Source organism: Panthera leo, chromosome A1, assembly GCF_018350215.1.
Source record: "Panthera leo isolate Ple1 chromosome A1, P.leo_Ple1_pat1.1, whole genome shotgun sequence".
NCBI lineage: Eukaryota > Metazoa > Chordata > Mammalia > Carnivora > Felidae > Panthera > Panthera leo.
In genome coordinates this window covers 180,297,713-180,325,443 of record NC_056679.1, presented here as the reverse complement: position 1 = coordinate 180,325,443, position 27,731 = coordinate 180,297,713, and the positions used below count along the sequence as shown (strand labels likewise).

The window sequence follows — 27,731 nt, the reverse complement described above, 5'->3', positions numbered from 1 at the left end:
TTTTTGAGAGAGAGAGAGAGAGAGAGAGAGAGCGTGAGGGAGGGGCAGAGAGAGAGAGAGAGACAGAACCTGAAGCAGGCTCCAGGCTCTGAGCTGTCAGCACAGAGCCTGGCACAGAGCTCGAACTCACGAACTACGAGATCATGGCCTGAACCAAAGTCGGAGGCCTAACTGACTGAGCTACCCAGGTGCCCCCTGCTTTTTTTTTAATTTTGTTAATGTGTCTTTATTTTTGAGAGAGAAAGAGAGAGACAATGCGAGCAGGCGAGGCAGAGAGAGAGGGAGACAGAATCTGAAGCAGGCTCCAGGCTCTGAGCTGTCAGCAACAGAGCCCTGTAAACCTATAGGGGATAGTTTTAAATTAATTCCCTCTTCTGGCCCCCCAATAGTGTAAGTCAGAGATCTCCACTCATTTTTTGAATTAAGATCTAAATTCAAGTCCTCAAGCTGCCTCTTATAGCTGAGCAGCCTTGGGCAACTTAATGTTGTTCTCTAAGGCTCCTCTCATTTATGCCAGGGCTCGTATGAGCCACTTAAACGGCTTGCTGTTGAGAGTTTAATGCCATGTTGTACACATAAGGGACTGAGCCTGCGCTAGCGTTATTACTCTCTGAAGGTTTTGACGCTTGGTCCTTACAGAGGAGCATTGACCTTCAGATATTAGATTTTCATGACAAAATGGCACCATGAAATGCCACATCTGGAAGGGTTTGGTTGAGTCCATTCCCCTTGTTTCATTGATGGCAAAACAGAGGCCCAAGGACGAAAAGGACTTGATCACCATCACCTTGATGGAGAGAAGATACATAGCAGAGCTACTCCTATAGGCAGGCAGTGAGGACTGATGACTTCAGAGTCCAGATGGAGCCCTTCCAGGCCAGCTGGATGCACCCTTTGATATCCAGACCCTAGGCGGGCTCAGGGTGGGGATCAGCTGATATCCCAGATCCCACCCATTGCCTTTAAAGCCTCCAGATCAATCTCAGAGCAGTTGGGAAGCTTGTGGAATATTAGGAACACTGTATATAGTCTCTTGCACTGCGCAGGTGATCTTTTGTGACACCTCTCTCCCTCTCTCTTCCTCTCCCCACAATCCTCTTGGGCCAGTTGGATATTCATACATTCTCCCCTGGCACTGGAGCTGAAGGCGGCTGCCAACTTGTGGGTTTCTTTTCAGTGTGGCTCACCATCTGGAGTGGCCACCTGGCCTCCTTGTGGGGTGTATGTGTGCGTGTGCGTGTGCTCGGGCACCCGTGTCCCAGGGCCGGGGTATTGTGTCCCCTCTCTGTGCTTGAATGGCTGAATGAACAAGAGCAAGAGAACAGAGCACAGAAGACAATGCCCAGAAGTCATCCTGGCAGTATGAATGAATAATTCATATTGTATCTGCTGCTTTCCAGGGCTTCCTGAAATAGCTGTTTTAATTGCTTATTTGTTTCGCTGCTGACTTTAATTCAGCTGTCTTCAGCTCAGAACACTTTGGTGTTGAACGTTCACTTGTTAGGTAGGGCTTTCCTTCAGGGAACAACATTCTATTTATTTTCTTCTTTAAAAAAGAAACGATGGGAGGAAAATAAACCCTTAAAGAAAGTCCTATTTCTTAGAGGTGAAACCATTTTCTTTTCAACTCCTGTGCAAGGCTCCTTTGTAGTCAGTTACTGTAGTCCTCTGTGATCTTGGAAAATAAGGAAGTGGCAGTTAGATGGACAGACAAGGTGAGCTTCTGGGCTAGATCAGTCTGCTCACTGTGATGCAGTCAGCAGACACTTGGGTGTCTGCAGCTTTTCAGATTCTCAGACACAGCCAGGCCATGCTGGCTTGTGCTTTCCTAGAGCAGCCAGCTGCAATATCTAGGAGAGATATCAGGAAGGTCCTAACTGCCTAGGTGGGCAACCCAGGAAACTTCCCTGGCCCTGCTGCCCATAGGATAGTGTTGGGGGGTGTGGGGGGCAGAGTCATGTCCCCCCAGGGCTTTGGCAGGTCACCTCTAGTGTCAAATACATGGTTCAGCTTTGAAAAGCCTTCTTTCAGTGGTCCTGGTGGAAAGCCTTGGAGAAGAGGGGTGGTTGGAAGCCAGGTTTTTGGAGCCCCTGATATATGCATACAGGGGCAGCAAGAGATAGCGAGATACAGAGTTTGAAGGGCCCAGGCTGATAGAAGTTGTGTGGGCTATAGCATGAGATGGCAGGTGTCAATCTGAAGACACAAAGGGTGCCCAGAAGACCCTTGATGGTTGCAGAGATAGGGCCAGTGGACTCTGTGGTCTAGTCCTGCACCTGTAGAACAAGGTCCTGTAAAGCTGGCAGACCAGGTACTCCAGCTGCCCCCACCCCAGCCCCCAGCCCTGCTTGGCCTTCCATCTGCAAAGGGATGAAAAGTGAAAAGAGGCATTTAATGTGAAATAAATAGGAAAGAAAATGATGCTCACTGAGGGCCTACTATAAATAGACCAGCCCAGTAGTTGAGAACCTGAGTTCCTGGATCAGATCCAAATGCTGTCTCTATGCTCACTGGCTGTGGGACCTCAGGCAAGATACTGTGTGGGACAGGAACTCAGCAAACACTGGCAAAGGGCTGATACAGTCTGCCTACATGGCTGTGCTCTGGGAGAGGCTGGGTGACCGTGACCAGGCTCTGCAGAGTGGGGCGGGAGGCAGAAAGCTTTCATGGAGAAGGAGAGGCATTTCTTTTTTTTTTTTTTTTTTTTAATATTTTTTTTTATTTTTTTAACGTTTTTATTTATTTTTGAGACAGAGAGAGACAGAGCATGAACAGGGGAGGGTCAGAGAGAGAGGGAGACACAGAATCTGAAACAGGCTCCAGGCTCTGAGCTGTCAGCACAGAGCCCGACGCGGGGCTCGAACTCACGGACCGTGAGATCATGACCTGAGCTGAAGTCAGACGCTTAACCGACAAGCCACCCAGGCGCCCCGAGGCATTTCTTGAACACAAGGTTGGATACCATTCTTTAAAGCCCCTGCAGTTATGGGGCACCTGGGTGGTTCATTCGGTTAGGCTTCCAACTTCTGATTTCTGCTCAGGTCATGATCTCTCAGTACATGGGTTTAAGCCTCACGTCGGGCTCCACGTGCAGCTCTGTGCTGATTGTGGAGCCTGCTTGGGACCCTCTTTCTCTCTGCCCTCCCCCCTCTCAAAATAAATAAACTTTAAAAAAAATAAAGTCCCTGCAGTTATGAGGTAGAGGAGGCTATAGGCAAAGGAGGCTTAGGACCCACTGGTGGGTCCTAGTATGGTACCAGGACCAGAAATATCAGCATTACCTGGGAGCTTGTAGCAAATGCAAATTCTCAGCCCTGCCCAGAATCAGAAACCTATTGAATCAGAACCTGGGTGGAGGGGGGTTGCAACCATCTGTGGGTTACCAAGCCCTCTAGAGGATTCTGATACAACTCAAGGTTGAGAACTACTGCTGTATATAATAATATATACTGCTGTATATAATAAGGAGATGTCAGGAGGGGTGCTCATAGAATGAGTGAATATAGACACCAGAAACTGGGGGAGGAGTCAGGAAATCTGGGTGCCTAGGAGAATCTCCTTCTTTGTGGCTGTGTGACCGTGGACAAGTACTTAGGGCAGTCTTGGAAACTCAGTACTGAAAAGCCCCTTAGCAATCACTGTGTCATCTTTTCATGGTAGGGATGGGGAAATAGTGGCCCAGGGTGGGGAAAGGCCATGGCTGCAGTCACTCAGTGGCAGACCTGAGAATTGAGGCCAGTTGGATTTACGTCTCAACTACCTGAGTGTTCCTGGGTGTATCAGCTCACTGCTCTCTGCCTCAGTTTCCACATCTGTAAAATGGACCTGATAATAGTTCTTATAAGATTATCTTAAATTAAGTTATTATTCTATTGCATTGAATATGGGGTTTTTCTTTCCTTTTTTCGTTACAATTTTATTGAGAAATTAATTATTGAAACACTAAATGGTATGCATTTAAAGAGGCAATTTGATGAGTTTTGACATACATATGTACATCTGTGAACCCATCTTCATAATCAATATAACAAACATTTCCATCTTTGTGCCGCTTTGTAACCCCTCTCTCTCTCCACCTGGATCCCCAGGCAAACTCAGATCTGCTTTCTGTCCCTATAGGTTATGTTTTATTTTCCAGAATTTTATATAAATGGAATTATATAGTATAGTCTCTGTTTCCCTGACTTATATCCAGCATAATGTTTCTGAGATTCATATACATTGTTGCATGGATTAACAGTTTGTTCCTTTTTATTACTGAGTAGTATTCCATTATATGATACCCATTTGTCTATCCATTCAACTATTAATGGACATTTGGGTTATTCCCAGCTTGGGGTTATTACAAATCAACTCAACATTGATTTTTTTTTTTTTTTATTTTTTTTTTTATTTTTTTTTTAAATTTTTTTTTTTTTCAACGTTTTTTATTTATTTTTGGGACAGAGAGAGACAGAGCATGAACGGGGGAGGGGTAGAGAGAGAGGGAGACACAGAATCGGAAACAGGCTCCAGGCTCCGAGCCATCAGCCCAGAGCCCGACGCGGGGCTCGAACTCACAGACCGCGAGATCGTGACCTGGCTGAAGTCGGACGCTTAACCGACTGCGCCACCCAGGCGCCCCAACATTGATTTTTTTAAGAAGCACCATTATTTCATGTGCCACTAAGAAAGGGAAAATGCTACCAATTAAATTATAATCCAGTGTCTTAAAATTACATAAAACACGTATCTCATACTTATTGAAATAAATCTTTCAAACTTAGATTTTTTTTTAACTCACATGTCACTTTTATACATACAAAAAAACAAAACCCCACTAGATAAACAAAGTAAAGATCCAGGGTTCCTGAAACATCTTCCTATTCTAAATCCAGTTCTTTTTTTTTTATTTATTTATTTTATTTTAATTCCAGTATAGTTAGCATACGGTGTTGTTTTAGTTTCATGAATCCAATTCTTTGGAGTCACTTTTTAACTCAGGATTATTGGTGTCTGTGTTTTGAATAGCTTCCTTGTTACCCTCAAAGTGTTGGTGGTACAGCCTTGTTATAACGACCCACAGAGGAAGTCAAAGGCTTTGGTGCTGAGCTCTGAAGCCAGCTAGGCAATCATGTAGAGTTAGCCTACTTTGCACTCCTGCTTGGGGAATGTTGCTAAACGTGTCTGGCCACTGCCTTCTCAACCCTTCCCCACAACCATTTGGTTCCTAGGGGATAAAAGTGCTCCACTGTCCTCTCTGGGATCTTATCCTAAGCCCATGACGTCTTTGATGTCTGTACACAGGCAGGAACACCTCCATCAGGACTGCAGCCTGGCTGACAGTGGAAGATGTCAGTAAGCAGTGGCAAGACACATCCCAATTTCGGAGATGTTAAGATGTATTTTTAAATGTGCAGCTTAGAGTCATTGAAATATAGTCTATGTAAGGGAGCCTGAATAGTGCCTGGTACTTTGTAAACCCTCAACAAAATTTAGCATTGATGATGATGATGGTGGTGGTGGTGGTGGTGATGGTGATGATTCAGCATTGGTTTCTTTGTTGGTTAAATAAAGGTGGCAATACCTGCCTCACAGAAATGTTGTGAAGATAAAGGAAATGGTTTACTTTATATAGAGCATGTGGTCCAGTGCCTCATACTTAACAGGATTTCAGCAAAAGATGTTTTCATTCTTGTTTCACTGCAACCACACAATGCTCTTGACCTTTGGGTCAGGCAGCCAAATAATAGATTTACGTAGGCTAAAACTGCAAAGGGGGCCTTAAAGATACCATATTACAACTCCCTTGTTTTGCAGATGGGAAGCCCAGAAAGGGTAGGAAGCCTGGCTTCTTCCTCCATGGCTAATCTGGTGGCAGCATCAAGATTCAAACTCAGATCTCGTCTTTCCCCTTCCAATGCTCTAAGTGGTGCTGTCATGGAAGGGGCCACAGATCAAGGCAGGATCCCGGAGAAGCCTTCATAGCCAATTACTTCTAGAAGGACCAGCTCTTCTGGCCTGCATGGGTGGGGGAGGGTCAGAGCTCACAGAACAGAGGAATAGTCAAATTCCAGGGAAGGGTGGGCTATGGCCTCTGCTCTTAGAGCTGGAGCACCTGGGGAGACCCCTAGCTCATGGGAGAAATCTAGCTCATGGGACCAGAAGGAGTAAAGCTGGGGGGTGAGTGCCCTCAAGGTCCTGACTACAGAAAGGAGGAGCTCTGCATAGCCTACCCAACAGTACATGCCAAGTGCTGTGTTGAGTCATTCTCATGTACTAATTCATTTAGCCTCTGCAAGAACCCTGCAAGGCAGACTTTCTTAACCGTTTTATACCTATGGGGAAACTGAGGCTCAGAGCTGGGGAAGGAATAGGCTGAATTTACACAGCTAAGAAGGACAGAACTGGCCCTTTCTATAGGGCACAGAACTGTCTTAGCCTAGCTCCAATTCAGGAATGAGGATGAAGCTGGGGAGGAGCTGGGTGAGGGACAAACACATAAAGCAGGTGCCCTGTTCTGTTGTGGTGTTGGGCTTTCAGGAAGTTGCCCTCTAATGAGGAAATGGGCAAAACGAAGGGTCCATCTCCCAGCCTTGTCTCTCCATGAGTGGGTTCTTGCCCAGTGGTAATTCTCCTTTTAGTTTTGCAGGGTTAGTTAGCCCAGAAAATACTATCAGTAATTATGTCTTGCAGGGTATTCAGTTCACTGCATTTCATATGGAGCCAAATTCAGCACCAGGTTGGCTTGATCTCTTGGTGTCATGAGTGTGATGCAGGCCTGGGACTGATTCCAGGTTTTAGTCTCTGCTCTGCTAATGGATTCTTGGGTGGCTCTGGACAAGTCTTTTCTCTCTGTGCCTCAGTTTTCGCATCATCCTTAGTAAAACAAGGGGGTTGGTTTGTCAGATTCCAGATGTCCTGTTCAGTTTTATCATTCATTAATACCTCTGCATTAGAGGCCTCCTTTGGACAGCAATGAAGATAATAATGAATTGCTCACATTTATTCGCTGTATTCCAAATTTCTGTTTTATGCATTATCTCATTTAATTCTCAACACTGTGAAGTAGATCTGAAAGGTACCTTCCTAAAAGGGTAGTTATGAGGGCCAAGTAAGTTAATATACATAAAGTGCGTAGAAGAGTTCCTGGCACATAGTGTTCAATAAATGCATTATTATTTTTCCTGTTTTTCACATTTGAAGGCTGGACTGCAGAGAGTTTAAGTGTCTTGCCCAAGGTCATACAGCTTGAAAATGGCAGAGCCTGGATTCAAACCCAGGAGTCTAGCTCCAGAGCCCTGTACTCTCAACCATTACTCTATGCTGCCTTTTGGTAAGACACAAGTTGGAGTGACATGTTATAGAGAGGGTAAGGTGTTCAGTAAGAGTGCTGCCCCCAAAAGTCATGGTAATTCCACTTTTAAAACAAAGTGCTACAAGCTACTGCTAAAACAAGCTACTACAGGCTCTAGGCTGAATTTGGCTTTCCAGTAGTCAGTTGGCCATGCCTACTCTAATGCACCATCTGGTTCTCAGGGCCATAATCTTAAATCCCAGCAAGTGGTATGCAGAGAGATAGCAGCATGGATTTATCACTGTGTCAGTGAGCTGGAGGGAATTGGGGAATGGTTAGACCTAGAGACCTGGGGATGGAGGTAGAGGAAGGAGACTGGCCCCAAGAACTCAGTGGGGGCAAAGTGAAGACAATATTTAGCAGGGGGGTGAGCCACTGGTGTGTATGGGAAGGGGGCAACCTAAAGAGGAGAGGAGTGCATGGAGAGCAGTCTGGAACCCTCCTTCCTGCTTTGCTCCTTCCTCATCTTTTCCCCATAAAAAAAATTCCAGGAATGGGAGTGGACTAGGCCAAGAAAGCTTCTGGATAAACCAGCCCAACCAAAGTAGGGAAGCAAAGAGGTCTGGGGGCAAAAACACCAGAATGTTGAGACAGGTGTTTTGAGAGTGGAGGGAGGAAGGGAGGGAATTGTTTAAGAGAAGGAGAGCTGGGGAGTTCCTGGTGTAAACACCTCCTCCAGAGAGCAGATTGGGAGAGACAAACCCACTCCAGCTGCCATCTCCTAACTCCTGTGGTTTAATCCAAAAAGGGAGAGTATACGTAGTCCCAGCCCCTCCAGGAAAGGAGGCTGTGGAGTACAGTGCAGGGTGTATTGGCTATTAACCTGGACGATTATTTTGCCTCGGTTTCCCCATCATGGAAATAGGGATAGAAAACCTAACTCATAATACCAGCTAATGTTGGTTGTATGCCATGGGGTCCGCACAGGTCATCTTAATTAGGTCATCATTCTCTACATCCCCACTATACAGACAAAGAAGCAAATTCAGGCAGGTTAGGGTTCATGTCCAAGGACAAAAAGTAAGTGACAGTGCCTGCTTGGGGACACAGGTGGCTGACTGTAGAGCTTGGGAGTTTTAGCCACCATGGGTTATCTCTTGGGATGAAGAATGATGCTGATGAGGATCACTAACACATCTGACCACCTAAGAGGAAAGGTGACGCACAATTCTCACAATGCACAGAGCAGAAAGCCTCTCAACAGATCCCGTTAACAACCCACAGTGACTGAGGGCTTATTACATTCCAGGCCCTGTGCAAAGCACTTCATATTGGTTATCTCGTTTGATCCCCACCACACCCTTATGAGATTGGGACTCTAAGTTTCACAGAGAAGGAAACTCCTCCTAAAGAGGTTACGTAGCACGCCTATGATTGTGGAAGAGGTGGAGCAAAGTTTTCAGACTAGCATGAGTTCCTGAGCCTTTGTGGGTAGTAGCTGACCTGTCTCCACAGTAGCTGTGAAGCCGACCACCTTCTTCGTGCTTCCTGCCTCCTCCAGCCTTTCCTGACGACACCCTGTTTCCCCAGTCTCTCCAGTCTCCCAAACCCTTGGCCTTTCACGTCTGAACAGCTGACCTAGCAGCTTAGTAACCATCCCTACATCCTCTAATTGCCTGTGGTTCACAGCCCCGGGTAGCATAGCCACTTCGTATGCAATCACCAAATGCCATGGGGACGGGTCACTGCCTGTTTTAAGGGTAAGCCTTGGCTCCCTAGCCAGACCCACTTCTCCTGAAGGCAGAAACGAGGCTTATGCAAGTGTTGGAGCCCTCATGGTGTCTGGCATGGGACCAGGCTGCTGTGTCTGTGCAATAAATATGTGTTGCTTGAAGGACTGATGGACAGGAGAGAGAGAAGGAAAGCAGAAGGTGAGGCAGGGAGCTTCTCTAGATCACCTTCTGCCACTTGGCACAGGGGTGGCACTTATCAGGGACCCCATAGCCCTAAAAGTCTGTCCTCTTCACCCTTGTGTCCCTACCACATCACTTATAACATGAAGATATGTTATGTGGCCTTTTTCCTCCTCAAACTCGCCAACATTGTCCCGCCCCAACTGGCCTTTCCCATTGCTTCCCACCATCGGGTCTCCACTCCAAGATCATCTTCTGTAAGAGGCTTCCCTTGACACTCCCTCTCTTCCACCCCCCACCCCATTACCCTTGATCCCACCCCCTTGTTGTATTTTTCTGAATAGCATGAATCTCTGACATGATTTCGGTGACTTGCTTCCTGTTTGGGGTGTGTCTCCTACTAGAATGTAAGGACAGGTCCCTGTCTGTCTTGTGCACTTCTGCATTTGGCATTTAGGAAGGTTCAGCTGTTCTGTGTGCGCAGCTCTCCTAACAAGCTCTGAGATGCTAGTTTTTGTCTTCCCCAGATTTGTTAGACGTATGAATGAAGGTGTTTGAACAGAACTGAATTAAAGGAATGAAGGAGGACTTCAAATATTGCACTTTCTTCCTACCCACCCCAGCCTTCAAGGTGCAAAAGGTGAAGGGGCAGCTGTGCTCTGCAGCAGCCTGGAGGTGAGGCTGCGAAGTCAGTTGTGCAATCTAAGCTATGGGAACTATGCGTGTGAAACACCCGGGGCGGAGGAGCCTGCCGGCTCATCCTGCCTGAGCTGGGAGGAGAGGTTCCGCTGAAAGTTTGGACAGTTCTTGGCTTAGAATCTGGAGGGCCCTTTAGAAAGTGATCCCGCCCAGCTGGCCCTCTGAGAGAGCCCAGTTGGGGGCCAGCATCCTGCTGGAAGGCCATAATGAGGTTACTGTGGGAAGCATTCAGATTGCTGGGGAAGCATTAAGAACATGAAAGATATGCTACGCGTTCTTCAGTCTCCAGAGAATCACCACCCAGTGTTAGACTTGGCAAAAGGTCTTCCGTTCATTCTCTGAGCTGCCTGCTTAGAAGGGATGCACCGCCTGAATACCGAATGCCAGCCATGGCAATCTGGGAGCCTCTCCCACAGACCGTAGGAAAGGGACGCAAAGCTGGAGGAGGGCAAGGAGCCTGTGTTCCTGGACAGGTGTTCCCTTGTGCTCCCTGTAGTGTGCTCCCCATAGGGTGATCCTGGCAGAACCTACCTGTCTCCAAGGTGACACATCCGGGCCTCTTTTCCAGGAGGCCCTGTTGTGAAACATTCAGGAATGTTTGTGTTCCTTCAGAGATTTGTAATTAAGAAGAGGCAGAACTAGTTTTTGCTTGGCCCTCTTCCCTCTTGCCCCTCCAGCGTTTGGGGCATTTCGATTTCATGATTGGGGTTTTCAGTAGCCCAGGACGTGGAGGCTGGAGACTGCCCTGAAGCTGAAATGGGGTGAATCGCTTCATCAGAGGGTGGGGGCAGGGAGTTCCAGGCAAGCCCCCAAGTCTGGGCCACATCTGAAAGCAGACATCTCTTCCCAGCTCACATTCTTGGCACTTGCCCAAGGGGAAACATTGCAGGCCAGAGAAGCACCCACAGTTTCCCAGGGGGAACTGGTTTAAACAGACCGTTCTTCTCTCTGGCAGGAAGAGTGAATGTGTGCACGTGCATATACGTGTGTGTGTGTGTTTAAATCTTTGTGCAGCTAAAAACACTTCTCTTCATCCTGATTCTCTGAATGACACGTTGCTGCACACTGAATAATTCATCTCCTTCTTGGCATTTGTTCCAGAGAGAATGTTGCTGTCCAGATTTCTTGTAAGTTGCATAGTCTCCCAATAGAAGCTTTTCTCTTTCCCATGGAAGAGCTCTGGGATCCAGGATATCAGCCCTCTGGCTTTTCCCCCAAGATTGCTTTGAGGGGGAACCCTGAATATCAAACCAGAGCCTGCCTTTCTCCACATGCCCTCTTCTTCTGTCTTTGGGTGCCCTCTTGACTCACTCTTCTTTATCCCTGATGGGCACAGTTTCTGTGTTTGCGGCAAGTAGAAGTCCACCTCTCAGCGCCTCCTGTAGGATATTCTATGACAGTCACATTACTGATGTTTGCGCTTACTTATCTCAGTTCTGACTCCTCAGTGTCTAAGGCTAGAATGATCAGCCGAGTATATGGTTTTCTGGAAAAGTGATGCATTTTGGTGTTGCAGACCTGCCCCGTCTCCAGTCCTCACCCTCACAGAGAGTTCAGTGAATCACTGGTATTGATGACTTGGATGACTTTGAAACATTTGATTGTCTTTTCATTAAGCAGCTGTGGATTATCCAATGTGTTGAACATCTTCGTACCAAGGCACAGGGGGCTGAAGGTGCAAATATACCAAAGCTCCAGTGCCTTTTGCCTACTTCAGACTTGCCCCTGATGGTCCAGAGTCGTCATCTGTATCTCTGGCATAGCCTACTTTGTGTTCCAGATTGTTCTTGGTCTTGTTAATTTTTATGAGCAAAGCTCAGGTTTGGGAATCAGGTAGTGGGGCTTCAGGTTATACCTCTGTGGTTTACTAACTGTGTGATATTGAGCATGTTTTCTCATTCGTAAAATGAAACAATAGTGCCTACTACCCAGAGAGAGAACATGACATATATAACTTGCTTTCTAGGCTTAGATTTAGCCATTATTAAATAGTTTAATTACACTGATATATGAACATTACAGAGAAATTAGTAAAAGAAATTACATTAAAATCTGTGTACCAAGATAACATTTTAATGTACATCTTTCTAGTTTCTCTTCCATATGTGCTGCCAAAGTGAGCACCCAGTTTCTCTCCTACACACGCATGCAACATGCACACACACTTGCACACAAATTTTTAGGCAAAATATACAATAGTAGTATCCTGTCGATTTTCTCTTTCAACAGTGTTGTTCTCAAAATATATTGAGAGCATCCTTCCGTATTAGCAAAATGTAGAACAATACATCATTATTTTTCATTCCTACATATTCATTATTACAGTCACCCATTCCACAAATATTTATCAAGCACCAGTTGTGGGGGACACAGGAATCTGTTGCTTAGATGCACCATTGATGAAAGCATTTAATTAATCCCTAGGGAGGAATTTTGAAAGGTGATGATCCAGGGGAACTGTCAGAAAGGGACGTATCTTCTTGGTTTTCTGGGTGGCAAAAGGTATATATAGTAAGATTCATATCTCTGCAGCCAGGCTGGCAGGCAAGGCTTTCAGGGCAGAGGGCAGAGAGAAGAATGAGTCAGAAAAAGAGGTCTGACTCTAGCATTCCTGGTCCCTCACAGATTTTTCTTTGCTCAGTAAGAGAGTAACTCTCCGTGGAGAGGTATGCCTGTATGTGGACTTTTTCTTCAGAGGCTCTTTCAAAGATTTGCTGCATAAAATGTTGTTGGATGAGATTTGGCTCTTGGAGTTCACTGGTCTTCATTGTCTGTAAGGGAGAACCACTTGGTGAAGTTTGAGGAGAGGGTGGCACTGTGGGATGTGGCCTTTTGTTTCTGAAGTCTGGGCAGGGCATGCGGTGGTGGTGGTGGCATGGGCTGAAGACCGCTTTGCAAGACTTCTATCCAGACTGGCACAGGTGTACCTGAATGAGGAGTATCGTCTGCTGAGGGAAGTCCCTATCACCTGTGTGTCTTCTCCATTTTTCCCTGCTTTGACTCCGAGACAGTGGCTTGTGATTTTTCCATGGGGCTCAGGAGATGCACTGAAGATGTCAACTTTCAAAAGAACCCTTGAGCTCACACACAGCAGGAGTTCTGGCGACACATTTCCTTGCTTGAAATCCCAGTTTTATCATTGACTTGGAGAATGTTATTTAGTCTTTCTTAGCCTCAGTTTCCCCTTCTGGGAAATGGAGATAACAATAACTGATGTTTTGTGAGCACTCATTCACACCAGTATCTGTGCTCAATGCTCTTAAAACATGACATTAGTTAACCTAACCTGGACAGTTATTATTATCCCACTTTTCAGATACAAATACTAAGGTTCAGAGAAGTTAAATAAGTTGCCAAACCCACACAGCCAATATAAGTGATGCTTATTGAATCCTTATTTGACGGTGCTTAGTCTTTCGCATATCATATTTACCTCTAGTCTCACCCTCATCATCTCCCACAATGCAGCAGTAAATTACTAACAGAAGCTTTTGGAATCTCCATTTATTCGGTAGGTATTTTTCGTAGCCTGCCTGACCTTGGATATGTAGTGGCATGTTGGGCACACCACATTCTGTCCACCAGGGGCTCTTTCAGTGTTTCTTTTCTCCCACATATGTATGTATGTGTGTGTGTGTGTGTGTGTGTGTGTGTGTGTGTATAGTAGTATAGTGTGTGTGTATATATATATATATATATATATATATATATATATAATTATACACACACACACACATATATTTTAAATGTTTATTTTTGAGAGGGCAAGGGGAGGAGTAGAGAGAGAGGGAGACAGAGAAGGAGGAGTAGAGGGAGACAGAGAAGGAGGAGTAGAGAGAGAGGGAGACAGAGAATCCCAGGCAGGCTCTGTGCTGTCAGAACAGAGCCTGACACAGGGATTGAACACATGAAGTGTGAGATCATGACCTAGCTGAGATCAGGGGTGAGATGCTTAACCAACTGAGCCACCCAGGCACCCCTCCCCTATATATTTTGCTTTAAATCTGAGCTGGAGTGGTTATAGGAAAGGAGATTGCACAGTACAGGAGAGAGGGTAGTTTTCTGAGGCTTGGAGGGAAGGTCTTGATCAGAAATCCTGGACCCTATTTCAGTCTATTTTCTTCCTGTCCTGTTGTGTGTAAGCTAGCCACTCTATCCAAAGGGTGACGAAACAGAGCCATGTGGCCTTCCAGGACTCTGAGGGCTTGGGAACAGACTGGAGAGAGAGAACATCTGAGTATGGGTTTTAAGCAGAGGCAGTAATAGGAGAAACCAAAGGGGCTTTTTGGAGGGGCCACTCAGGCTGATTGGCTGTATATCTAGGTTCGTGGCTTCTTGCACTCTGACTGAAATGCTTAAACGATGGTTTGTGCTGTTTTCCAGCCTTGACAGGCCTTAGTTCATTTAGTTGGATGATTTGTCTGTCTGGCTTAGCCACCAAGTGGGTGATTACCACCACTGAACACCAAAATGGGATCTTAGAGAGTGGTTATTACCAAAAAGATCAGTTTGGCCTGGGTTATCTAGGGAAGGACAGAGGTGGGTATAGGCATTTAGGAACTGGCTCAAGAAGCAGATAAATACTGCTTTTGGCCAAATTCATAAGGATGGAACATCTGCCATTCTAGATGCTGCTGTAAGCCAGCTTTCCAGAGGGCAAGTGGGCACAACAGACATAGGGTAGAGCCAGGATGAAGACTGGGGGTGGGGTGGGCGAGTGAGTCACAGATGAAGAAGCCAGTGAGGGCTGGAGTCCCAGTTCAGAAGCGAGACTTGACCTTCGAACCTTTTTCTGCACACCGCCCAGAGATGCAGAAACAGAGGCCCAAAAAAAGGAAGCTGGCGTGCTCACATCATTCCCAAATCAGTGGCAGAGGTGGGCCTGGAATGCCGAATCCCTGCTTCCCTCCTGGGTGACGTAATCCTGCTGCTGCTGCCATGCACTCACCTTCCTGGGGGCCGTGGGCACAGCAGAGTTGGGGTCAGTGCAAAGTCTGTGGCTCTGCTGGGTCAATCCAGAGGAGTGGGGGGCTGAGAGAAGCAGTGAATTGCAGGGCTTTGGGGACCGTGGGCTGATGGAGTGTGTTTCTCCTCTCCCTTGCCAGGTACACCAAACCACTCACCTTTGCCGACTGCATTAGTGATGAGTTGCCACTAGGATGGGAAGAGGCGTATGACCCACAGGTCGGAGACTACTTCATAGACCACAACACCAGTAAGTTCCTGTCCAGCATCCCTTCCCCATCTTGCACCCCATCCCTCTACCTCCACACCCACCCCCCAAGTCTGGAAGAGCTGCCGGCAGAGGCTCTTGAAGCCAGATTGTGTTTTGTTTTATATAGAGTGAGATGGAGATGGAGATATAGATAGATAATATATGCTTGTACAAAATAACCATTTAGAAGGATTTTAAATAGAATCTAAAACTCTCCCCTCACAACCCATCTCCCTAATTTTACAGAAGCAACCACTGCTAATAATTTCTTGTGTATCATTCCAGAAATGTTCCGATTGTATGTTTGTGTGTATATGCAGATATCCTTTTCTTTAACATATACCAATTTTTGTGTGTACAGATTTTTTTCCATGTAAGGCAGATGTGTCATTGTCATTACCAGACCAGAGCCCCGGCATGTCCCTAGCAGCATGCATACATGTGTGTCCATAGTGGATTGGTATCAGTTGTGGTGTCTCTAGCTCATTATAGTGGTCAGCTGACCTTTGCTTCATGTACATGATCCAAGTATCCTGATCCAGAGTAAAGATTCCTAGTGTCTTTATCTCTGAGGCAATGATGTAAGAATAGGTTGAGAAAGGGACAAGTGTGTTGTCTAACAGGTGGAGGAACCCAGGTCATGGTCCCTGAGCCAAGGAGACTTAATGGGTATTTGGGCTTCATCCTTTGTACACCTTCTTGGCCAAGATTATGTCCTGTCCTCTGAAATTCACTGCCCCACGTGTCCATGCCTGTCTTACTTCCAGCCTTCTGAAGTGTAGGATTCCCTTTGTCCTGTCAGGAAAGAGGTGAGTGGAATGAAATGGGATGTGCCTGGCCAGGCCTGAAGGCTGAGAATAGGGCACGAGATCCTAGTAGCCTCTGTTTACTGACCACACAATCTGTGCCATGTGCTGGAATAGACACCTGATAGACGTCTTCTCACTTAATCCTCCTGGCTCCCCTGAGGGGTGTTAGGATGATTATCCCTGTCTTATAAATGCAACTTAAAGGTCATCACTGACTGCTTGACACTCAGGGCTAAAGCACAGCAGAGCTGGGATTCGAACTGCTGCTAGGGAGCCGAGTGTGCTCCCCGATTCGCTTTCTCCTCCAAGTTCAGTAGCACCTGGCTATGCCTCTGTCGTGCCCCTCATTACTCTGTGGTATAACCATTTGCCTGTTGTAAAGCAGGGCAGTGTCTAATTCATCATGCCGGCCCCAGGCCTGTGCTTGGTAAGGCACATAGTAGGTATGCACTTGATCTTTGCTAAATAGGAAAGGGCATACGTGCATGAACTCATGACTAAATGGATGAATGAGCAGACTTCGTCGGCACCAAAGTGTAGACAAGTTTCTGAGAGACAGCTAATGACATTAATTGCATTGTTGGGGGTAGCAGAGGTTTTTATTAGCGCTCACAATTGCATGCTAGAGAATGAGAAGTAAATATGCCTAATTGAGTGTGTACAGGGAATGAGGTTAATGCTTGGAGGGCTGCACGGTATGCTGGGTTCAACAGTGATGTACAGGGACCCAAACCAGTCTCTTCCTTGTGTCTAATTACTGAGTTCATCCCCCTCATTAAAATCTGATGGCAAGAGCAGTATTTTAAGGTGCTTCTGGGAGTTGTTGGAGAAATAGAAGGCAGGAAGGAATAGCAGGCAGTGGCAGAGTTTACTCTTGAGGAGATGATGGCAGAAATGGGATGTATGGGCGGGTGAGTAAATGGGGGCCACAATAGGAAGAATTCTGACAGTTTTACCAGCTCTCAGACCACTGGGTGCCTTTTTCTTTGAAGGTGTCCTGCTTGGATGGAGGGCACCACCTTCTGCAGATGGAGCCTGTGTGGGGTACAGGTGGTGGGAGTGTGACCCTCGAGGCCTAAGCATTCAGAGCCGGGGACTCAGACCAGTCCTCTGTGTGTGTGTTGTTCACGGACTGAAATTACCTTCTCCAGTTATAAACATAAGAGAATTGAATAGGTTCAATCCACCGTCCAGCATTCATTCATTCAGCAGATATTCACTGACTATCTGCAATGTTCCAGGCACTGTTCTTGGAACTTGGGATACATGAGAGTGTTTGTAATGGCAGTGATTCTTGCCCTTACAGAGCTTTCATTCTGGCAGAAGAGACAAAAAATAACACAAATAAGCATATTATGTAGTACATTAGACAATTAAAGTATGACAGGAGAAAGAAAAAGAGTGTGGGCTGAGACGTGTTGGGATGAGTTTGAGGGTGGTGGGGAAGGACAGTGGCCATGGTCTTCAGGAAGAAGACCTGGTTGAGAAAATGAGATTTGAACTAAGACTTGAGGGAGATAAGGGGGCCTTTCAGGTAGAGAATTGTTAGAGCAAGAACTCTGAGTAGTGGCCACGTTTAGCTTGCATGGGGATGACAAGGAGGCAGGTGTGCACATGGCAGAGTGAGTAAGCAAGCCGGGAGAAGGACCTCAAGCCAGAGAGTTGCAGGGCATAGATGGGGTGGTGGTTTGCCTTAAGGGCTCTAGCTTTTTGCTCCATGTGAGATGAGAGCCATTGGAGAGTTGTCAGCTGATGAGTGGCATGATCTGCTTTATGTCTTAAAAGGGCCACTCTGGCTGCTTTGCTGAGAATAGAACTTAGTGGAGCAAGGACAGAAGCAGAGAAGCTTGTGAGAGATGATTGCAGTCATCCAGGTGACAGAGGGCAGTGCCCCAGACCAAGGCCTTGGTGGTGGAGGTAGTGAAAAGTGGCCAGATGTGGATGTATTTTCAAGGTAGAGACAACAGGATTTCTTGGTAGACTGCATATGGAACATGAGAGAAAGAGGAATGAATGGCCCTCATGGGGCAGAGCAGCTGGCAGGATGGAGTTGCCATTTATTGAATGGAAAAAACTAGAGTATTGGGTGTAGGGAGGAAAATGATTTTGGACATGTCAAGTCTTCTAGACCTGTTACACATCTAAGACTTGAGGGAGAAGTCTGGTATGTTTGATGGAGGAATCTGGAGTTTGGATAAGAGATCTGGCCTAAAGCTAGTTGTTGGGGAGTTGTTGGCATACAACACAGTAGTATTTAAAGACATGAAGCTAGCTGAGATCACCAAAGGAGTAAATCAAAGAGAAGAGGACCAAGGAATGAGTCTTGGGGTTCTCAGATAGTAAATCAAAGAGAAGAGGACCAAGGAATGAGTCTTGGGGTTCTCAGATAGTAAATCAAAGAGAAGAGGACCAAGGAATGAGTCTTGGGGTTCTCAGATAGTAACTGGGTGCAGAAAGGAGAAAAACCTGAGGAGTGACCAGAAAGGCAGAAGGAAAACCAGGCCGTCCTGAAGGAAGCATGTTGAGGAGAGTGTCGTCAGCCCCGTCAGATGCTTCTGATGGGTCAGGTATGAAGACTGAGATAGACCCAACTTTCGAGGGAAGCTGTGGACAAGGACTCAGGGCAAAGGCCTGACTGGAGTGAGTCTGAAAGAAGACCAGGGGTAGGGGTGGGGGAGCAGCGCCTGAGGTGGCTCAGTCAGTAGCTCAGGTCATGATCTCAGGGTCATGGGATCGAGCCCCATGTCAGGCTCCTTGCTGAGCGTGGAGTCTGCTTAAGATTCTCTCTCTCTTTCTCCCTCTGTCCCTCTCCCTTGCTTGCGCACTCTCTCTATCTATATCTATATATAAATATAGATATAGATATGTAGATAGATAGAGATAGAGATAGAGATAGAGAGATAGAGAGAGACAGACAGACAGAGGAGTGAGAACCAGCAAATATAGACAACTCTTTCCAAAATATAACCCATTTCGTTATTTCAGATGTGAGTGTTCAGTACTCCCACAGACTGTTTCCATCCATCATGATTAGATGGTTTTTGTGTTTTGGGTTTCTTTTTAAGTTTATTTATTTTGAGAGAGAGAGAGAGAGAGAGAGAGAGAGCGAGAGAGCACATGAGCAAGGGGAGGGGCAGAGACAAAGGGAGAGAGAATCCTAAGCGGGTTCCACACTGTCAGCACAGAGCCCGATTGCGGTGCCCCAGACCTGCAGGCCCACAGACCTCACAAACTGTCATATCATGACCTGAGCTGAAATCAAGAGTTAGACACTTAACCAACTGAGCAGCCTAAGCACCCTTGATTAGATGGTTTTAATCAGGAATCAAATTATGTGTTCTAGTGTTTTCCCTTCATATTGTGTCATGAGTATTTGAGAGATGCCACACAGTCTTCATATTGTCATTTTTAGTACATCAAATGAATGTAAGCAATACATTTTAACACATAAAACAAATGCACCATAATTACCCCTATTGCTGATCTCCTGCACTATTTCCATCTATTTGTTATAAATAAATAATAATAGGGGGAGAATCATTATTCATATTGCTCCTCTCCTTTGTGACAATTTCCTAAGTTTGTATTTCCAAATATAGGATTACTAAGCAAGACACTATGAACATTTTTGAGACTTCTGATCCATATTCGTTCCTAAATTGATAAGAACTTCCAAAAGACTGTATCAACCTGTATTGCCATAGGCAGTAAGGGTACTGTTATCGTCATGCCTTGATCAGTAAGGGGCGATCTTCATTTCCTTATTTCTTGATAAATTCATTATAGGTTTAAACTGTTGCTTCACTGCTTTTCATTTGCATTCCTTTGCATAGTAACAAGGTTGGGCATTCTCCAGATGTTCAGCTGTTTTTAAGACAATTGTTGTTAAAGCCCTTGGAGAATGCACTAGCATTAGCCGTGTGGGTATGCGTGTGGTGTGTGTAGAAAGTGGGCGTGTGGTGTGTGGAGGAGGTGGTGTGTGGAATATATGCAGAGCTTGTGAGTGTGGAGAACGTGCATGGAATACGTTTGTAGATGGGGGTTTGGAGCACGAAGGAGGATAGGGAAGGGGTTCTCAGTGATGGCTGCACTTAGCTAAGTGTTGGCAGTAGCTGCCTTCTGGGGAGGAGAGCCTGAGAGGGAAGAGGATGGGATAATGATGTTTTATGTAGCCAGGTTTGTAATATGCTCAGTGATTAAACTGTGCCCATGTATAGCTTTAATTTAAAAAAAATGAGAACTAAAAAATAACTAGCCAAGGTGATCTCAAGGATCCTGCCTGGTGTAAAGATATCTATTCAAATGTGATAGACTCAGGAAGGAGGGTACCAGCAGAAGAGGCTGGGCCTGGGGGGACCCACTCAGAGTCTGACTAATGCAGGACAAAGGCTGTTAACTAACACAACTCCCTAGACACCCCTGGGAAATTTGAAAAGCCCGGTATCCTAAAGGACAGTCTTTTCAATAGTTGCTGGTCCACATGGAAAAAAATATACCCACTTCTGTCCCCACCTCACACCATGTGTAGAAATAAACTCAAAATGACCATAGACCCAAACATAAAATGGAAAACTAGAGAACATCTAGAAGAAAACATAGGAGAAAAATCTTCAAGATTGTAGAACAGGCAAAGATTTTTTTTTTTTGGGGGGGGGGGGGGGACAAGACCCAAAAACCACTAACTATAAAGGAAAAATTGATGAATGGGGCTTCATTGAATTTAAACCTCTATTGTTCAAAAGACACCAGTAAGAAACTGAAAAGGTAAGCCACAGGTAAGGAAAAAATACTTATAATATTTAGATCTAACAGAGGACCTATATCAAGAATATATAAAAGGACTCCTATCTTAAAATAGTAAGAAGCCCAACAACCCAATAAAAAAAAATAAGAAAGAGATTTAAAAAACACTAAAGACATACAGATGGCCAATGGACACATAAAAGTATGTTTCCATCATCAGTCCTTGGGGAAATGCAGATTAAAACTGCAGGCGGGTACCACAGCATACCCACTATAATGACTGAAATGAAGATTAACAATACCAGTGGTTGGCGAATATGGAAGAATTACAGCTCCACTAAATTAGTGGTGAGAATGTAAATTGGAACAGCCATTTTGGAAAACAGTTTTTCTATTCTTTTTTAATGTTTATTTATTTTTGAGAGGTGGGGGGTGGAGAGGACAGAAGATCCAAAGTAGGATCTGTGCTGACAGCAGAGAGCCCGATGCAAGGCTTGAACTCATGAACTGTAAGATCTGACCTGAGCCGAAGTCACACGCTTAACTGACTGAGCCACCCAGGCGCCCCAGTTTGCCAGTTTTTTTTAATAAAATTCAACATATGCTTACAATACAACCCAGCAATTCCATTGCTGGATAATTTTGCCTAGGAGAAATGAAAATATATGCCCATACAAAGATTTGTGCATGCATGTTCATTACAGCTTTTCATGATAATCCCAAACTAGAGAGAGACAACCTAAAGGTTTTTCAAAAAGTGAACTGTGATATATTCATACAATAGAATTTTATTCAGCAGTAATAAGCAAGTCACTGATACAACAACATAAATGAGTCTCAAAGCCTTATGCTGAGCATAAGAAGGAAGGCTCAGAGATCATACACTTACGCATCCATCGATAGGAAGTTCTGAATAGGCTGAAGAGGAGGGAGGAGGTGGGTGGGAGTAACCAGGAAAGAGTACAGGGATCGTTGAGGTAAAGGGAACATTTTACCCATCGATTTAAGCGATGGTTTATGGTGTACACATTTGTCAAAACATATCGAACTATACACAATGCCTGCATTGATCGTATTTAAATTTTGCCTTAATAAAGTTGATTTAAGCCATACATTGATGCCCACTTCATACTGTAGACCAATTAAGTGGAAATCTCTGGGGTAGTTCCAACATGTAGCCAGGTTGAAACCAGTGTTCTGATATGAGGTTGCGTGTTGTTTGTCTACATGTGCATTCATCTATCTGTGTTGGTTTCTACTATGAAAGAGAGACTGGGCCACCCAAATTGGTAGCCAGCCTCCAATTAAGGCTCTCCCATACTTTTATATTCCAAGGAGTAGAGGACCTTGGCCACAGAGAGGGCGCTACTAAACAGAACGCTCTGGGGAGGGTTCATCCAGGTGTGCCCTTGCTGCTGGTCAAGGGCCAGCATCTCAGCCAGCCCTTTGGCGGGAGATCCTACCTGGAGCTCAGCATCACACCTGCCAGCCTTGCCTGCCAGCTTCAGTGAGCGCTCAGCGCATCTGTGCTGTCACCTCTGAGAGAGTGGTTTTCACCTTTGGTGGCACACTGGAATATTTGGGGAGCTTTGCAAATCACCACTGCCTCATCCCCACCCCCAGAGATTCTGATCTAATTGATCCAGGGGTGGGGCCTGGGTATCAGGAGTGTTAAAATTCCCCCCAAGTGATTCTAATTGTGTCAGTCAAGGTTTCTCAGCCACGTCTGTCTGGGGACAGACACCTGGGGAAGCTTTCACAAGTGTCAGTGCCTGGGTCCCACTCATGGAAATTCTGATATAAATGTTCTGGGGCAGGGTTCAGGGTTTTTTGTGTTTTTGCTGTTTTGTAGCTCCTCAGCTGATTCTAATATACTTCCAGGACCCAAAATTACTGGATGAAGTACCAACATTTTTTAAAGCAATTTTGCTGAGAATCTGGGGGAAAAGGCACTTTCATAGGCTGTTTGTGAGAATAAGAATTGGTACAACCTTTCGAAAGGTAGTCCCTGTATTAAGAAGTATATCTTGCAGAATTAATCATACAAGTTCACACAAGTATTTTTTTTTAACAGTTGTCGCTGCAGCATTGTTTGTAATAGCAAAAAAACTTAAAACAATCCAAATATTTCCCAGAAGTCTGGGAAGCCACTAATACCCTACCATAAATACAGCCTAATCCCATTCCATGGAATACTATGCAACCATTTAAATGATCAAGGTAAATAAAAAATTAAAAAATAAATAAAAACAGTAATAAAACTAAAAAAAAAGAATAAACAAAAAGACTTGAGGTAAATCTTCACCCAATAAGGAAGGATGAACAATATCATTTGCAGATGAAAGCAAAATTACAGACCAGTATATATAACATGGGGCCATGTTGCATTAAAAATAAGTTTCTGTATACAGACACATATGTATCAACAAACAGGTTTATGTGTAATTAGAGGGCAGTATCTTTTAGTGTGTGAGACTCCTAGCACCAGTTACCTGTAGGGAGTAGGATTAGAGACATGGAAACTCTCACTTATTTTATAAATTTGCGGTGGTAGAATTGTGAGATTTTCCTTTTTTGTATTTTTCCCCAAAAGTGTAAACTTTAAAAATTTACATATTTTAGAAAACATCTCCAGCCTGGCCATGATCAGCTGTATCTTCTGTGGGCTCTGTCAGCTGGATGTCTGAGGCTAACGCTTGGGCACTCAGGAGTCCCTGACTCTGAGGGCATCCCTATCTACTGATGGGACATAGGACCCAGCTTTATAAAATGCTCCCCTCTTTTTTTTTTTTATTTATTATTATTATTTGTGTTTATTTATTTTTGAGAAAGACAGAGCGTGAGCGGAGGAGGGGCAGAGAGGGAGGGAGACACAGAATCTGAAGCAGGCTCCAGGCTCTGAGCTGTCAGCACAAAGCTCGACACAGGGCTCAAACTCACAAACCACGAGATCGTGACCTGAGTCGAAGTCAGATGCTTAACCAACTGAACCACCCAGGCGCCCCAAATGCTCCCCTTTTTAATCTTTTCTTGTAAATATTCCTCCTCCTTTCCTGGTGGAAGGGTTGCAGAGCTTTCCTTATGAGAAACAATCTTGTGGCTCCTGCCAGCAATCTTTAGACTTTGTTTTCTTTCCCAGAAAAAGGGAGGAGGAAGAGTTTAAAGAATTGCTATTCACAATTAAAAAACTGGACCCAGTAAATAGTTTGGGCTTTACTCTCACCAACATTTGTTTACTTTACCTGGGCAGAAGTGCTTTATAGCTTCCTAGAAGCAGGGTAAGCAGGACCTGTTATCCTCTTTAACAATTACAGAGGTAGATTCAGAAAGGTTAAGCAACCTGCCCATTGTAACACAGCAATTCCTGGTAGGGACAGTAACTTGGCCCTGCTGCTTCTGTGATCATCCTCCCTATACCTTCTTTCTTTCATTGGAAATGCTCATTTGGTGAATGAGGAATGGGAGCTATCGGCCCTACAAAAGGAGGCACAAACTCAAATTCCTCAGGAGTCAGACCCATGACATAAATGAATGAAGCAGACCAGCAGACTGATGGAGTACTTGGGTCTGTGGCAAACTGTGGACTCAGCATGGCCAGATCTTCTGAAAAAACAGAGATCAGGATTGTAATGTTTAAATCTCCCTGTTTTTATATACCAGTAACCAACTTAAAATTAATAAAACACTTTCGGTTAAGCAGAACCTGTCCACTGGCTGGATTCACCACATGACCATGATTATACAGTTTCTGGTGTGTTTTGCCCCCCAACCCCACCCACCAGCGGGGAGATGGCTGAAGGGTTGGCAGTTGAGGGGCATCGATTCCTTGACATTGCTTTGATATCTTCCATGTCTGTTCAGCTGTTAGCTATCCTTTTTTTTTTCTTAATGTCTATCTTGGGGCACCTGAGTGGCTTGCTTGGTTAAGCATCCAACTCTTGGTTTTGGCTTAGCTGATGATCTCACAGTTGGTGAGTTCAAGTCCTGCATCAGGCTCTGTGCTGATAACCTCTAGCCTGCTTAGATTCTCTTTGTCTTCTTCTCTCTCTCTGTCCCTCCTGCTCTCTCTCTCTCTCTTTCTGTCTCAAAATAAATAAATCAGCTTTAAAATTTTTTTTGTTTTTGTTTTTGTTTTTCTAATAGTAATTTTTTTTCTTTTTTTCTTAATATGAAATTTATTGTCAAATTGGTTTCCATACAACTCCCAGTGCTCATCCCAACAGGTGTCCTCCTCAATGCCCATCACCCACTTTCCCCTCCCTCCCACCCCCTATCAACCCTCAGTTTATTCTCAGTTTTTAAGTCTCTTATGGTTTGGCTTCTCCCCTCTCTGTAACTTTTTTTCCCCTTCCCCTCCCCCATGGTCTTTTGTTAAGTTTCTCAGGATCCACATAAGAGTGAAAACATGGTATCTTTCTCTGTATGACTTATTTCACTTAGCATAACACTCTCCAGCTCCATCCACGTTGCTACAAAAGGCCATATTTCATTCTTTCTCATTGCCAAATAGTATTCCATTGTACATATAAAAAAATTATTGTTTTTTTGGATTTTGACCTTTTTTCAAATGATCACTGTACATATTTATTGCATTTTTTTAAAAGAATGAAGAAATATCATACCACCAAGACATATCTACTGCTGATAATTTGCTAAGCGTTCTCCCAATGCTTTTGAGAATGTACATATTGTTTCAATAAACACAGCATTATTCAGTTTTGCCCCCTGCACCTCCACTCACTTATACATAATAGGCCTCTTTCTGTTTCATTCACATTTCTTTGAAGACACAATTTTTGGTGGCTGTGGCAGCGTGTTGTGTAAATCTAGCAGACTTGACCAGTTATTTTCCATGTGACCTTGAGCAAGGTATTTAATCTGTGCCTAGATTTTCTCTTTCATGTAGTGGGGGTTATAACAAAATCTACTTTTAGGGTTAGTGTGAGGATTGAAGGGGCAAAGGGATGTACAGTAGTTAGAACAGTGCTTGGCATAGAGTAGTTGTTATATTAGCGCTTGTTATCCTTTTCGTCACTATTATCACAGTTTGGTACAAAGGCATCTTTGCCTGAATTTTTTATTACACTTGGTAATAAATTATTGTGGGGGAATTAGTGGTTAATACTATGGGGGAATTATTGGTCACAGGGTATTCACATTTCAAGGCTCTTAATGTGCATCGTCGGATAGTCCTCTTCTAAATCTGTTACTAATTTACATTTCCAGCAGGGAACGGGTCCCTATTTTTCATAGCCTCTAAAATATTTTTTGTTTTCTTTTTCTTCACTCTTTACCAAAACTGATGACCTTAAGGATCTGTAATATCCTTGAGCCTCTGTCTAGATTAGAACTCAAACCTGGTCCTCCTCCTTGCTGTTCTGAGACAGACTGGCTTTGGGTATGGACATTAATTCTGGTTTATATTGTTTTTGTTGGCTTAACCCAAACGGAGAGTCTCTGTTGCTTAACAGGTAAGTTTAATGCATCTGCTTTTATCGTGATACTCTGTTTACTATATTTTCTGTTTTCTGGTAGTGCATCCCACAGGCCACCGACCCAACATGTCTTGGTGAGGTGCTGACCTAGGGTCTCTGGGGTCTGTTCCAGAAACCACTCAGATCGAGGACCCCCGGGTGCAATGGCGGCAGGAGCAGGAGCACATGCTGAAGGATTACCTGGTGGTGGCCCAGGAGGCCTTGAGCGCGCAGAAGGAGATCTACCAGGTGAAGCAGCAGCGCCTAGAGCTCGCACAGCAGGAGTATCAGCAGCTGCACGCCGTCTGGGAGCACAAGCTGGGCTCCCAGGTCAGCTGTGAGTACCTCCCGCCACCAGCGCCCGCACCCCTGCACGATGGCGGGAAAGACTGCACCCAGTCCTGTCTGGCTCGCCTCTCAGTGCTTCTCAAATCTGCCAGTTTTCTTCCATCTCTGCTTCTCGTGCAAACCACCATCCTCTCCGAAGCCCTTCTGCTTCTGACTTGCAATGATTCATATGCCTCTTTCATTCCATGCCTTTCATTCATCTGCAGTCATCTCAGACTATCAGCCAGCTTACAGACCTCCTCATTTAAAGCCCTTCAAAGGCTAGAGGATGTGGGGTATAGGGAGTTCTTCTTCAATGCAGAGAGCTTGAAGTTGGGAGGATGAAAATGGTCTGGAGATGGACAGTGGTGGTGGTTGCACAACACTTTAAATGTACTTAATGCCCCTGAACTGGACACTTAAAAATGAATTTTACGCTATGTATATTTCAACACAGTTTAAACAAAAAACCTTCAGTGGCTTCCCATCGTTCCTTACACAGCCTCCACTGCCCTTTGTGGTCAGACTCCTGCAGCCACCCCAGCCTCGTCTCATGCGGCCACTTGCTGCACTCAATTCCTCGTTCACTGGGCTCCAGAGCCCCCCACTCTGCTCCCCTAGCCTGCCCTGCACCTTTCCACCTTGGCACTTGTGCACTTGCTGTACCCCTGCCTAGGATGCTCTTCTGTCTGTTTGCATAGCTGGTTCCCTCTTACCCTTCTGGTCTTACCCTTCCAGTCCCATTCTTCCTGTCATCTCTCTGAGAGGCTCACTTCTGACAGCTCCATCAACAGACTCCCTTCCCCAGTGTTAGCCTTTGTAATGTCTCTCTGTTTATTTTCTTCATTGCATGTGTCACAAGACATCTGCTTACATGTCTGTATTACGTCCAGTGGCATGTTAACTCTGTAAGGGCGGGGCTCCTGTCTCCCTGGTTCTCGCTGGTATCTTCAGGAGAATAGGCATGCCAAGGCCCCAGTCCTTCATTCCCAGTGCAGTACCAGACCAGTACCTGTTCAGGAGCCTACTTACATTTGCCAATGTGTTGGGGTTTTTTGTCTTTTACCACTATTTCTAATAACCAGCCCTGCCCCATGTTTTTTGAGTGCTTAGTACATGTCAGGCTGAAAATGCTATTTCACTGAATCCTCATAATAATCCTGCGGATGAGGACAGTTAATATCCCCTGTAATAGGGAAGGAAACAGGTTAGCGGAGTTGATGACATGCCCAGGGTCTTAGAGCTGGTGAGAGCAGCAGTAAGTTGTAAATCCAT

At 45.1% G+C, this 27,731-nt stretch overlaps 1 protein-coding gene across 2 annotated transcripts in view; it reads left to right on the top strand.

Moving 5' to 3' along the window:
• Positions 1–27,731, top strand: part of WWC1 (WW and C2 domain containing 1) — a 155,180-nt gene that overhangs the window by 58,525 nt on the left and 68,924 nt on the right. For both annotated transcript variants that reach the window (XM_042947325.1, XM_042947315.1), the window contains exons 2-3: positions 14,994–15,103; positions 26,263–26,466. In XM_042947325.1, coding sequence (XP_042803259.1) covers positions 14,994–15,103; positions 26,263–26,466 — 314 coding nt within the window. The remainder of the gene's footprint in view (positions 1–14,993; positions 15,104–26,262; positions 26,467–27,731) is intronic.